This window comes from Volvox carteri (genome assembly GCF_000143455.1).
Source record: "Volvox carteri f. nagariensis unplaced genomic scaffold VOLCAscaffold_16, whole genome shotgun sequence".
NCBI classification, from domain to species: domain Eukaryota; kingdom Viridiplantae; phylum Chlorophyta; class Chlorophyceae; order Chlamydomonadales; family Volvocaceae; genus Volvox; species Volvox carteri.
This window is the reverse complement of record NW_003307559.1, coordinates 733,252-747,776: the sequence shown is the minus strand read 5'-3', so window position 1 is coordinate 747,776 and position 14,525 is coordinate 733,252. Positions and strand designations below refer to the sequence as shown.

The 14,525-nt window shown below is 58.5% G+C and overlaps 1 protein-coding gene across 1 annotated transcript; it reads right to left on the bottom strand.

The window, feature by feature from the left end:
- Positions 1 to 4,528: 4,528 nt before the first annotated feature.
- VOLCADRAFT_90280 (uncharacterized protein) lies at positions 4,529 to 13,250 on the bottom strand (the record flags this gene model as incomplete). The annotated part of the gene is made up of 12 exons (XM_002949799.1): positions 4,529 to 5,168; positions 5,506 to 5,880; positions 6,449 to 7,305; positions 7,781 to 8,268; positions 8,611 to 8,844; positions 9,259 to 9,574; positions 9,905 to 10,148; positions 10,425 to 10,564; positions 10,990 to 11,106; positions 11,914 to 12,096; positions 12,588 to 12,905; positions 13,233 to 13,250. 12 exons carry the CDS (start codon positions 13,248 to 13,250, stop codon positions 4,529 to 4,531), a joined length of 3,930 nt encoding a protein of 1,309 aa, XP_002949845.1.
- Between the last annotated feature and the right edge of the window lie 1,275 nt (positions 13,251 to 14,525).

Sequence of the window (14,525 nt, the reverse complement as noted above, 5' to 3'; positions counted from 1 at the left end):
GACATTTTGACAGAACACCCTTGTACGTTCTGCCATTCTAACCACAGCATTATAATTTGTTGCTGTGGCCGTCCTTCGAACATAACAGTCCTTCCCCCCTTAGGACGCGCGATTTGCAATAGCAGCCAGTGTGCAATTAGATACGTAGACCTCTGTGATGCGAGTTCTTCCTCAGTCGAGATCCGCTTCAACGAGCGTTTGTCGCTTCAGTCTGCTTCGGAACGAACACAGCCGGGCGGAATTTGACGCTAGAGGAAATAAGCCATAGAGCAAGAGAAAAATATCTCGCGGAAATAGAAAATAACCCTGGTCATTCCCCTGATTTACGCCTAAAGAGAAAGCCGATATTACAGCACCTGTGTAAACGTAAGGAGTAGGTTTGTAGCTGGCAAGGGATGGGGATGGGACCCTGGCTGACAGCTTTCGGATCTGAACACAGCTGCAGGATGGGGATGGCCCTGGTCGAAGGGATTGGGAAGGGACCCTGGCTGGCAGGATGAGGATTGGGGGAACACAGCTGCAGGATGGGATTGGAAACCCTGGCCATAGGATTGGGGATGGGACCCAGGCTGGCAGGATGGGAAACCTGTCTCAAAGGATGGGATTAGCACCGGGCCCCTAAGATGGGAGATGGGAGTCGGTCACCCCAGCCAGGATGGGGGGATGGCTGACCACTACCACCCCCCGGGATTGGGGGATTAGACCGTTTTTGCAACCCTCTGCTTGGGCCTTCGGCTCGTATGGTTAGTTTTACAGGTATGGGGTCACGCACCCCCAACCATGTAACACACACACACACACACACACACACACAACGGAGCTCTCTGCCCCTCGAGCCCACTGCTTAGCGCCTGGCGCGCGCAAATACGTGGGTCGACATCTGGCGAGGCGCTTTCTGGCGAGGCGCTCCCCAGAGGCCCGCTCTTGTAATTGCAACCACAAAGATGATCCTGCGCCATTCAATACTTTATACGGGACATCACAACAGCGCTCCAACTCCAGGCTGGCTGTGCGCGCGCTGCATCTCAGGTAGGCGGCACGGTGTGGACCAGAAAACACCAGCAACGTGTCCCTCCCCTCCCCTCCCAGGAAGCATCAACTGACTTGCGAACGCGGCAACAGAAAATACTGAGAATGTGGAAAAGAGCAAACCATCATACACCCAACCACCTACACACAGTACGCGCAATCGGTGCAGCGGATTCCCTGCCTCCTTTTTTCCTAGCATGCAAGCCGTCTTATCACACGCAAAAATCCCCAAGTACCCCGTGCTGGACGCGCCTAATATTACGTATTGGGGCTTTCGCCGGTTGTTGAGACGAGAAAGCAACAAATACAGTTTCTAAAGGTTCCAACATAGCACATCGCCTTGGGCTCCGTGGAGGACGGGGGGGCAGGGGGGAAAGAGAAATGAGGAATGGGGAACCAACTCGTACGGAGGAGATTGCGGAAGCCGCAGCAGCAGCGAATCAATGCAGTGACTGTACTCATGCAGACAGTTTCAAGCAATCCAACCTTAATACATCCGTCCGGAGCCCGAACTCCACAACATTCTATCCTTCACCCTTTTGCATAACAATTACCTTAGGGCGCAATCCTACTTATGTAAATCAGATGTCTTCTTCTCAAAAGGGACGCGCGTGCTCTGCAAGCGCGCGTATGTCTGCTTATGGAGTCGGACGGCCCCTCCCACGATCCCCAGCTGTGCTGTGCTGCTGTGCAGTGAACCTCTACCGCTCTCTCGTCGCCTCCCAGAAAAATGGCGCCGTGGCGCCAATCTCATTAACCGCCAACCGCGGAGCTTGCTTCAATACAGTCATTATTGTGGGCCCCCCCCTCGCCACATTCTTCCCACGAAGCAAACTACACCGTGCACCGGACATCACGAGCGGCCTCCACACGTCTCGCTTCCGACCTCGCTCACAACCTTATGCTTTAAGCTTAACGGAGTGTGATCCACTCGCCGACCTGCCCTTTCAATCATCCCCGAACACCGTCCCGATTGCAATCTAGGCGCGCGGGCCCCTGGCGTTGTGCTGCGATGTGCTGTGCAAAAAACGTATTCTTGGTTCTGCCCTGGTTCGGCAACCCATCCCAACAAAGAGGAGATTTTACCTTTCCTTTTAGTGCACAGGGAATGAAGTACACAGCGGAGAGTTCGCTATCTCCACGCGATCTCCTCAACACGTTGTGTTGCAAACCGGCAATGCAAAACTGAGACATGGGTTACCTACCACCATCCTTATCTTTAGGCCTCTCCGCAAGACCACGCGCTCGCACGCAGCCCCATCGTGCATGCAGCAACCCGCTCGTCCACGACCGTACACCTCCGGTAAACAGGAGCCTGGTAAACTGGAGCATTCAGTCAACAGAAAGTAGTATACCACCCCCCGCCTGCACCTTTACACGCCATGCGGCCGTGCGAGCCTCAGCCTCACCAATTTAACAACATTGGAAAAAACGCGCACTCTGCGGGGTGGGGAGGCGGTAAGATGAGGGGAAAACCCACCGTCATTACCACAAGGTACGCCCTTAAGTCACCACCCAAGAAGGAGTCCCCACCCATCATTGGCATTGAAACAACACCACTTACAGTGCCCCTGCAGCCCGGTAAATTGTTTGTTCAGGCCAACATATCTTTAAGTCCAACAAACCAATAAGCAAGAGGTAAGGTAGCCCAGGGAGCCCACATATACGTAACATGCACACACGCACATAGACGCGCGTCCGACATCTGAAAGCCATTGCTTCCTTCCCTCCTAACAAGGGTGCTTCTAACCAAGGGGTGAATCAGCGAATCTGAGCAGAGTTATAATAGACGTGACGAATCAAAAGCAGAACCAGTAAAAAGGTTATCGACCAACCGGCCGCAACGCCGCCGTTTGACTCAAGCAGTAATGCATCGCAGCAATGGTGCCGCAGCTCTCCGTGTGCAAAAACCTATCCCGTATTCCACTCAAGACTTTACCGCGGAATGCACCTGCCTATCGTTCCATCCCCCCCCCCAAATCAACCCCCCCAACTCCCCATACCCATGGAACACAGCTCCGGGTCGTCTTAGCACCTGGTGCGGCTAGCTTTATACCTGCCCGCGACAGCGGCAGCGGCAGCGACAGCGACGGCGCACGGCCAGGCCCAGCTAGTTGCCTCCATGAACCAGCTCCCAGCACCCCCAAACCAGCTCTCTGCCAAAGAGCTGCAGCAGACTGACTGCCTGCAGCGTGCAACTCCCGTGTGTGCAGGCCCCGAGGATACAACTGATGCAGCGGACGGCAGTGCCGTGTACGCATACCACGCAATGAGGTTTGCCCGTCTGTGAGTCCGTCCGTCTCTCCGTCGCCGGGACCCACATAGACTCGCAGCAATATCCCCCCCCCCCACACACACACACACACGCACAGAGCCGAGGGAAACGCTGCCCGTCACCAGACCTAGCAGATTGCTTGAACAAACCTGTGATATAAGACCTTCTAAGGACCGTAGATAGGCCGTCCTTCCCTCGTTAGGAAATACCCACCTAAGAGCACACACACACACACACACACACACAAAAAAAAAAACACGCGCACGAACGCGTGTGCGCGTGCGGCCAGTTTTCAACACGAACGCAAGGGGCTCTGGCCTGCAGAGCTGCCGGTGCAGGGTCAGCAAGGTCGCGTCTCCCTAGGAGAGAGGACAGCTAAGCTCAGCCGTAAACTCTCCGCCCCGTGCCAATGGCGGCGCGGAGCTGGGGCCAGCGCGCCCTGCCAGACGTCCCTGCCAGCGCCAAATCATTGAAGCCGCACTCTAATCAATCCTTCGCCTCATCTCGAAGCCTCACATTTTAGCCTCAAAAATTTCAGCCTCAAAATCCACAAGCTATGTTAATTAGACAAAGGTACGTCCTTCCGTTAACCAGAGCCACTTGCGTTGTGGGACAAACGACCACATATCAACACAGCCATGATGATCTACGCAGCAGAGCCACAGGTCAACCGCAACCCATGCGGGCGTGCGAGCCTTCTGGCTGGCGATGGTGGTGGATCCTATGTATTTGAATTATTGCCGCACCCACAACCGACCTCAACAGCTTGCCCCTACCATAGTCCGTGAGCCCTCCCTCTTATTCCTCCCCCGCCTGTTCCTTTGGACCACCGGACGCCACGTTCGACGTCTCGACCTGCTACCATAAAGCCACACGGGGTGCAACCGGGCTTAAGCCTCAAGCCACAACACAAAAATGAAAAGAGTAGACCCGCCGTGACTTGGCTTTCCGCAACCATTCGGCTAAATTTCGCTCGTCCAGAGCCAAGCAGCCGTTGCAGCCATTGCTGCTGTTTCACCAACCCGAGTCACAAAGCTGAAACCCAGAACCCGAAATCGCCCCCTGGAATCGCCATGGACCAGGCGCGCACCTCCCGCAGATCCGGGCCACTCCTCCCTAACCCAAACATATCCATCCGCCGCACACGTCCGCCTCTAACCCTCCCCGTTCCTCGCCAGCTTCCCTCCTCCCGACGACGCCCGTGATCGATGAACCTGGTGCTCCTTAACCGCCACCTGCAGCCGCATCCCCGGCGTCCCGCCGGCTGCCAGTCTCGCGCCCCGCGCCCAAAGCCGCGCACTGGTACAGAACACGCGTGTCCCGTAGCAGCCGCAGCACCACAGCCGGCGCCGCCGTCGGGTCGCTCGCCGCCAGCTGCCCCGCCACATCATCGGCCTGGCGCAGCAGCTCCCGCAGGTGACCTTTGAGCGCCTCAGTCGAGGAGCCCCGAACACCCGCAACAAGGTCCGCGTCGGATGACACCGCTGGCGGCTCATGCTGCAGCTGCAGCTGCAGATGCCGGTGCTGGCAATCACTAGGCGGCTGAAGCCGCTTATGTCGGTCATCCTGAAGTACCTGCGGGTCATGTAATGTCACAGCGGCTGAGGCGGATGCCGCCACGGACGTGGGGACTGTAGCACTCGAGGCCGCGCCTGTGGTCGTTGCTGCATCGCTTACGAGGAAAGGCCGCAGCACGCGGCCCGACCCGTCTGCAATGTACAGGCGGACGGCGTCTAGGTAGCACGGCACGGAGCCGTCCCCTCTGTCGGCGCACTCCCGCCAGGCGGCAGCGAGCAGCTGTTGACCGCTGGGTCGCCGCCGCAGCGCTAGCTGTTGGGCGGAGTAGTTCACGCACAGCGTCCAGCTACGGGAAAGGAGGACGGCGGGAAGGGGAAAGTAGTCTTTTCGTAAGCAGATTGTGGACTTGAAGCCCTATCCAGTTTACAAGGCAGTGCGTACAGGACAGGGGGGGGTCAGGGGGCCGGAACGAGGAACGGCATTGTGTTCATGTGACGGCCACAGGGGGTTATCGAGTTATCGAGACGCTGCTCACATACGCAGGAAAACTGTACAAAAAGCGGAGAGAACGCGGTAATATGGAAGAGCAGGATGGAAGAGGCGGAAGGAGAGGAAAAGGACTCTGCAGCAAGCATTCCTAAAGGACCATCCCCCCGCTGAAATCCAAAGCCCGTGCAGCTCACCCCGAAGCCAGGTAGCTGCCATCGCCGCCACCGTGGCCTGTCGTAGCACCCGCCAATCGCTTCGCCACCCCCGGCTGGCTGTAACGCTCCAAAATGATGTTACGAAGCTGCGCAGCGCTACAGCTTCCCACGGCGCGCATGCAAACCCTCAGCGGTGGCGGTGCCGCCGGCGGCGGCGACGAATGAGGCAGCGGTCCCCGCACGCCCTCAGTCCGTGGTGGTTGCAAGCACTGCCCCGAGGGTCCCCTGCCGGACACAAGGCCCATATGAGGCACGCCGTGCTGCTGCTGCCCGTCACGTAGCCGCACGGCCTCCCCTAGCCCATCCATCAATACCTGCAACTGTTCGCCCTTAAATCCCAGCAGTTCCAATAACCTGTAAGGTGGCATTACATGCAAGAAACATCGCAAGGGTTGAACTGCCGAAGTCCGAAAGGGAGCCGGGTAAGCGGGTGGATAGAGGTAGAGGGTCTCAGGAAAGACGAGACCGCCGACGGCAGATAGTAGGCAGGGGGTTAGGGGAACTGGCCGTGTATGGCCCCGCCGGGTCCATACACGCCGCTTCTGCTTCTGCTGCTCTTGCCAAATCACGTCAAAAAAGCAGCAAGACGACAGGGAGGCAACCAACGTCCGCAAGGGCAAGCCAAGAGCCCCGCCAGCAGCGCACGCAACAGGGACACGCCTGCCCCTTGGATTTGCCAAGAAATGCACGCGCCATCCCTCTTTGCAAATGAGCGGGGCTCGCCAGGGCTTTGCAACGAGGGATGACTTCTTCGTGTGCTTCTTGGTGGGTCTTAGCGACAGGGCTGTCCCTTCTATGCGTGCTGCAGACGGTCCCTTCCCCGCTCCAAATACCGCTAGACCTCTAGAAGTACTACGTCCCTATATGGCCCGGGTCTCGTACCCCGGCATCACCACCCCCACAGGCGGCCAATAGCGCTCACTGTTTAAACTGCTGTTGGATGTACGGTATCGGCCGGCCGTATGTGCAGCAAGCCCCGTCCTCCTGCTTTATCGCCAGCAACAGGGAGCGAGTCCCCGGACTGCCTGCGACGTCGGCCCCGGCCTCTCCTGGCCCGAGTGCCACATGCCGCCAAAGAAACGTGTTCGCTGCAGGTCTCGGATCGGGCCCGCATTCCCGCGTCCCGCATCGTGCGGTGACCTCCGTCACCGTGGCTGTGAAGGCCGGGTTCACCAGCCGGGCGGGAGTGCCGGCGGCGTCGCGGCAGTCCGGGTCGGCCCCGTGCCGGATGAGCAGCTCCGCTAGGGCCACATCACCACGGAGACAGGCCCAGTGCAAGGCAGTGTAGCCAGAGGTGCCGGAGCAAGCCCCGGATCCGGATCCGGAATCTGGAGGCGCCGCGTCGGCAGATGCCACAGCGCCCGCCGCAGTGGTCGCCACAGCAGCCGCCTCCTCAGCGTCCTCAGTCGCGTCCACGGGCGCGCCACGCTCCAACAGCTCCTCGGCGCGGCGGTGTACCTCCGCAGTCGCCGCAGCGCTGTCCGAGCCGCTGCCGCCGGAAAGAGGCGCGGGCTCCACATAGCCGCGCAGCAGCCGTAGCAGCTTCCGGCCCAGCGTCGCTCGCAGGGCACGCGCCTGGCGGAAGTCCATCTCCTGCTCGTCGGCCTCGCTTGTCCCGACCCTGACCGACCCGCGGCTCATCGGTGGCCCCCGATCCAACTCCAGGTCCATACAAGCGTCCGTTTGCTGCGGCAGGAGAAGTTGGTCGGACCGCTTCTGCGCAACGTCGGGCTCGGCCCCGTTAGCTGCTAAAGAGGTGCTCTGGTCGCTGGCCGAAACCTTGTGGTGGGGGGGAGGAAAATATGGCGCATAAGCCAGAGGGTCAAGAGGCAAATAATGGAGCCGCAGCGGATCAAGAGTTGCATGAGAACCTTCCGGAGGACAGAAAGGAAAAGCGTCAACTTAGGAAGGGACACAGCCTTAGGGTACACAGGGTTGAGTGCCGTTGTCACACATATCCCTGTCACAATAGTCCCTTGACGCGACTTGGCTTCTTATTATATTACAACTTAGCTTTGGGTTTACGCGGGGCCAGGGCCATGAACAGGGCGAGCAGCAGGTGCTCTTCGCTGCAGATCTTGACACACAGCTGCCCCATAGGCCTCTTTCCGCCCATCCACGCATCCACGCTGCTACTGCTCAATCCGCTGTCCCTGACTAGCAAAACCGACCTAGCTCCCACCAATGACTCACCCGGATCCCATAGCACCGGCAGCCCGGTTCCTAACAGCTTTAAAACGCCGTCATCCCTTACCTGCGCGTTCGGCCGCTTGGAGCAACGCTCCACCAAGGATCCTGGTGCCGGCTGAATGCCCAGATCCGCCGCTGCCACGTCCTGTCTCGTGCGCCGACTCCCTTGCCGTCCGACAGTGTCACTCACTGTCACCCCCACCGATGGGCCCACAGACGTATCCGCGCCCACTGACCGCCGAGCCCCCATCATGGCCGCCTCCCCCACTGTCGCGATGTCTTCCCCAACCGAACGCCTCGCCAGTGGCAAAGCCGCTGCTGGCCCCCCCCGTTCCGCCGCAGCGGCTTCCGCATCCGCCATTGCAAGGGGCCCGGCCGCGGCCAGAGGGTGCGATTCAATTGCATATGCTCCGTCCCCGAGCGGTCCGCTTGTGCTGGCGCTACCGACGGGTGCGCTTCGGTCGTCGCTGTCACTGACGGGTGTCGATTCGCCTGATTCCAGCGGGTAAGCGCCTGCATGGTCCAGCCTGATCAGACGAGTGCTTTCTATGCCTGGCAAAGACCCAAGCAGCGCTCCAAAAAGCCCGCCGGGAAGGGACGGCTGTGTGGGTGACACTGCATGGCTCGACTGTTGCTGATGTTGTTGCTGCGGCTGTTGCGGCGGCGGCGTTTGAGCCTGTGCCTGACTCCCCGGCAAAGTCCCGCGCTGCAATTGCATCAAATTATTAAGGCCGGCGTCCGTGTACGGCAACGCCTCGTACGACAATGCGCCGTCAAAGCGTGGCAGGTTGCAATGCCCGGACGCCCCTGGGACCCCCCTTGATGGCAGCAACGGCTGCTGCTGCTGCTGCTGCTGCTGCCAGCTTCCGAGGGTTCCGAAGGGCAGCCGAGGACCTCCGCAGTTAGGAAGCTGTAGCAGCTGCGGCGCAGGGGGCGGTTGCGGCAGCGACGCCGACGCCGATGGGGGAACTGTGGCGTCAGGGAGTGCTAGCGGCAGGGGCTGCGGCAACAGGACGCTCTGAGGAAGCGGCGGCGGCGCGTCACCGGCGCCGCTGGGTGCCAGGGAGGACCCGGCGCCGCCGCCGTCACCGGCCGCCGCTATATCGAGCAGTGTGTTCCAGATCGGATCTGTGTTGGACGGCAGACCGTCAATGAGGTCCTGCATTGAGCTGAGCCCGCCCAGGCTCATGGGTGCCGGGCCGTCCAGATGCATTTGGGAACGGTTTTGATCCGCTTTGCCGAACACCTGAAGCTCCTGATGCACTTGTAGCTGTTGCTGCTGTTGTTGTTGTTGCTGTTGCTGCTGTTGTTGTTGCTGATGATGCTGATGCTGATGATGCTGATGATGCTGCTGCAGCTGTTCTAGCTGCTGTTGCTGTTGCTGCAGATGGTTTTGTTGCTGCTGCAGATGTTCGTGCTGCTGCTGTTGTTGCTGCTGCTGCAATTGTTGAAACTGCTGAAATTGTTGTTGCTGTTGCTGCTGCAGGAACTGCTGCTGTTGCTGCTGTTGCTGCTGCAGCTGATACTGCTCCCCTGCCAGACCCAACATGGCCTGGTGGGGTTGCGTATGGAGCTGGAACGGCAGTCCTTGCTGGGCCGGCGGCGGCTCAAGCACAGCCGGCTGCGGGGTTCCGAACATCCCATACAGGCCGTATGGGCTGGCGGCGGCCGGATCGGCGCCGTGGCTCTGCAAGAACGGCACGCCCGGCTGGGGCTGATGTATATGTAGGGTCTGCGGCGAGGGTACCCCTTGACACAGCAGCGACTGGCTTCTCTCCAAGCCAATCCCATTCGAGGATGAATGTGCAGTGCCATTACCGCCACCGGCCGTGAACGGGCTCGGTCGAGTGCGCGTCGCCTGCAGGCCCAAAGCAGCGTAGCCGGGCATGGCGGGCCCTGATCCCGGTCCAAGTCCCGCGCCCGGAAGTCCCCCGTTGGCGCCTTGTTGCTGCTGGCTTTGCAGCTGCTGCTGCAATTGTTGCACCTGTTGCTGCAGTTGTTGCTGTTGTAATTGCTGCTGCTGCAATTGGTGGTGCTGTTGCTGCAATTGCTGCAGCTGTTGCTGCTGCAGCAGGCTTGCCGGCGTCTGCAACGCATGCCGCTGGGCCTGCAGCCCCGCCACTGCTGCAGCTGCTGCAGCAGCCGCATCTTGCTGTTGTTGTTGCTGCTGCTTCTGCTGCGCCAGCACGAGGTGCTCCTGCAGCGTTAGACCTCCGGCCACGGGCCCTGGCCCTGCCGGCAGGCCCAAGCTGAGTGGATGTGGGACGCTGCCGGGCAGGCCTGGCAAGGGACCCGGGCCCTGCACGGCAGGCAGCGTATTCGGGAACACCAATCGCTGCGCACCCCAAGCTGCGGTACTCTGTACCAAGGCCGACAGGTGAGGCAGGGCGCTGTTCCATCCTAGCACGCAGCAAGCCACGAAGCCCAGGTATCTGCTAGGACAAAAGGGAGAGAATGGGAAAGACTGAAAGGAAGGGAAAGACATGGCCTAGTCCGAAGAGGGGTGCTCCATTGACATACGGCCAGGAACGAGACGTGCAGGACGCGAGGCATGGCAGAGAGCGGATGCGCTGGAAAGGTGGGCAGGCAGGCATCCAGGTGGTTAGGTAGGTAGGCAGGCAGGTAGGTAGGTGTGCACGCATAATCCATCCGTCTATTTTACACCATTATCAAACCACCCAGTCACGGGACAACGCAAGAAGGCTCACCTGTATTTTTCGTGTGCGATGCCTGGCGCTAGCGGCCCCCGCGTCTCCCGCAGCACGTTCTGCACGAAGCTCTGCACCACGTCCTGCTGCGCCAGGTAGGTGGAGCTGGCCGGCTGAGCAGAGGGCCAGTGCTGCGTGGCCTTTGGCAAGAGAAAAGTGGAAAGGGTGGATGACCAGCAGGAGGGAGAATCAGCCACAAATGGTCCTGTCGTGCAGCATCCCATACATGCAAGGCCTGTGACCGCGGCGCACAACCGTTAATGCCATTCAAGCCACGCTATGGAACCCCTGGCGTACCTCAAAACACGCATGGCCAACACACAACCGAACTATCCAGACTGCTATGCCGTAGCAGTGCGCCTACCTGCTATTTGACTCCCTCCATAGCCAGGTACTGTGCATAAGATTCGCCAGCTAGCTTAGCTGGCCATCCAATATTAAACACCATATCAACCGTCCCATGCCCCTACGGCTTTTACAGGCGGCCCACACTTGTGCAAAACTTTGTAAGTTGTAACTTGTAAACCTACACGTCAGACTCCTTATTTCGCGCGCCCTGCCACACCTGCTTGAAGGCGCACATCACGTCGGACACGGCCAAGAACCCCAGCGCGGGAGGGCTCTTCACGGGCGGAATGCCCACGCCGAAACCGTCGCGCGCCTCCACTTTCAAGTGGTTGAACTGCGGGGATGGAGAAAGGAGATGGCAGCGCAGGCCGACACCGCAGAGAGCTCGTAATCGTAGATGGCACATCGCAGGACATCAGGAGCTTTAACCAACTGCTAAGTAAACAGTAGAAGGTTCGTCTGAAGGACGCGCGTAGCCCATGGCCCCATGGGCCGCCAACGAGTCCTCAGAAGCCGGGGAGACTCTTCAAAACAGTCAACAGGTCCCGAAGCCACCGACGAGCACTTCTATTAGCTTCAGTCCCTCCCGAACACCCCCAGTTTAAACTTGTTTTTTTTCTCTCGATCGAAAAATCGGATGGCATCAAGCAACCCTGGTTCAACCATGGGCCGCAAAATCCTTTTTTAAATGCAATGACGCACACTGACGACCCAGATCAAACCTGCGTGTTTGTTTAAAGTCCATCATCCTGGATCCCCAAAGTCAACAAGTACGGGTCCATGGATACGCCCCATGGGCTGGTGGCTGCTAGGCAAATAAGCACTGCTGACCTAAGTTTGCAACCACCTCCGACCCAAAGCAGCTGCCCTGACCCAAACCAACCGGCCCTGACCCAAATCAGCTGCTGTACTTCCAAATCAAGTCCAGACCTCCAACCCAAATCACGGAAGTTGTTGCCCGGGAGGAACCTAACAGGTCGCAAATCCCAGGCTTCGGCTGCCCGGCGAAACCCAACCGAGAACCCCCTGTGAAGTACTCGTCCCGCGAATTCAGCATCTCGCTCGTTGCGCCAGCCTTGACAACCCAGGTTATCCTGCACGTGTACGGCAACAGTACGGCATCGTACCGCCCTGACCGTACCTTTGGTCGGCCCTGCGTGACCCGCAGCGGCCACCGCACCGCGTAGTCCTCCTCCTGCTGCCGCTTTATGGCGCCACGCTTCTCCACGGTACGACATGCGCACTCCACGTCCGGCCACGCCACATCAGGCCACCGCGACCAGTCCACGTTGGGAAAGGCCTCTTGGAGCCTCGGCTGCATGGCCTGTTGTTGGAAAGCAGGAAAGACGAGGGCTGGTATGCGGAGAACCGCAAATACAGGGCTTTCATCCGGCTGGCAGTCCTTATCACCGCTGGTACCCATGCTGGTGTGACACTGCAATGTCCACCGGGACCGCCGCTGCTGCGCAAAGGAGCAGCAATAGCTTTTGGCTGTCAGAAAACATGGCGTCGTGGTCGTACCCCCCTCGCCAACGGTACATATGCCATGATTGACACAGCGCCAACGTAGGTCTTATCGTGGGTTCGCTAAAGCACTGCAGCGCTCCGCTCAAAGTTGAGGGCTTGTCCGACTCGCCCTCAATTGAAGCCCATATTAGCATCATCATTCTTATCCCCTGTGCTTGGTCGGCCCAGTACGACAATAATTCCTTCTGCTGGGGATTTGCGCGCTTTGGGTCATGCCTTGCATGCTAAGTCCTGCTTGTAGCCAAAACCAATGTGGGGTTTCCTCCTTTCGTTAATCTCCCGATGTACCTGAATCCAGGACTGGAGTGAAGAAATAATGTGGCCCTCTGCCTCAAATCCCCGGTCGCCCACCAGCTTGGTCAACCACTCGCGCGCGGAGGCGTAGAGCGCGGCCGGGGGATCGCCGGGCGGTGGCGGCGCCGCCGGCAAGTGTCTTGTTCCGTGCCAGAAGCAGTAGGTGAAGGAGTGCCAGGCTGCTCTGAGCTGCGGGTCTATCTGCAGGTCCGGATATGTGTTGGGGCTCCTGGGCTGCAGCAGCCGCTTGGAGAGCACGATGGCCTGCTTGTGGTGCTCCCAACCCATGTCCGGCCAAAACCAGTCCAGGAACTGAGCGGGACGGGGTAGAGAGAGAGACAAAGAGGGCCGACTAGATCAGGGGTTAACCAACACAGACGAACGTTTAACGGAGGTCCACAGGCAGCGTGTTAAGCTAACAAGGGAAATCTGTGAGTGTGATTTCCTGCGCAGCGTCAGGTCTACACACGGTATCTGCTTCAACGCCTTTCCCTGTTCGCGTGCGCTGAGGCCTTGAAACGAAAATCCTGGCCCTTTCCACTTTCACATTGAAACACGATGTTGAATTTCGATCCAAGATCACCCTTTGCCTTAGTTTTTGGCCGGTGTTGGCGGCATGGAGGCGCTCCGTGAACCCACCTCCAGAAGGGCAGACATATACTCTGAGACCACCAACAAAAGCTGCCAGTCGATTGGGGCCCAGTAGTCTTCGGCGCTGTGGAAAGGGCCCACCCGCAGCAGCTCCGCCGCGATCTGCAGGACGTGGGTTTAACGGGTTGTAGGGCGCTTTTGCAGCAAGCGAGGGGAGGGGTAACGGGGTGACGGGGATGAAGGTTGACATGTCTTCCTGAATGCATGCGGATTCCCGCCGATTAGGGTTTGTTTCCTCGTGTGTATGTCTGAATATAGACGGGTTCATGAGCCCTTTCCGCGCTTACACAGGCGAAACCCTGTTGCAAGTTGCTGACCCCTGGTTGGCACCAACTGTCACGGTCATGCGATGCTCCGCTTTTAACGACCGCATGCTATTTATGGGGTTCAAGGATTATATGGGGAGCGAGGGACTCTGATGCAAATGGATAGGAGCAGCCTGCTGCCTGGAATTGCAACGAACACGTTGGGCCGGCCTAAACCTTGACACCTCTCGCAAATCAAATTGGGCATAGTTTACAAACAATTGTATCTTATGCATCGATTTGCCTTGCTGTTGTCATCAGGAAGCCCAACAATAGCTGACGTACCCGGAACTCCAGCCAATGGTATCCTCGATGAACATTTCCATCCTGATTCCTAGCCTCCTCTACGTGCGCAGGAAACTTGTCATGTGCGCCTTTCCAGCGCGACACAGCAACCATCCCCTTTAGGGCCTTTGGCCCGTCAGGGCGTTCGTTTTTACTTATTCAACGAGGGCAAGAGTCATGCGTTACAGCGAAAATTCATGATAGGCGAGTTTTGCTGCTTTGTACCCGTAAAGCTTCATGTGCCCTTGCCCTGGCCTCCCGGCCTCCCGCGATGCTGGTCATACATAAGCGTCAGATGTGCCAAGGAGTAGCCCTAGCCTTTCGGGTCAGCTTATTCCTCATGAACTTGTTTATCGGTATATTGCGAAGTTCAACATCATAACAATGTGCGAGCGCGACTTCTCAACTTCTGCGCAAGCGCCACCATAATGGACGAGACAAGAGATGCAGCAGCAGGATCAGCCAAGACAAGAAAACGCTCAGTTAGGTGAACAATTATATCTGGCAATACCTTTGTATTGGCATCAACCCGTCAGCTTTGTGAACGTCAACGGAGAGCGAAGTGCGTGAAGTTCGCTATCGGCTGCGAAGACTTCAGACCACGGTCCCAGGGACGGAAACTCCAATAACCAGCGAGAGGAGTAATGACCGGAACGTGCAGGATCTTTTGCTACATGTATGTCAACCATCT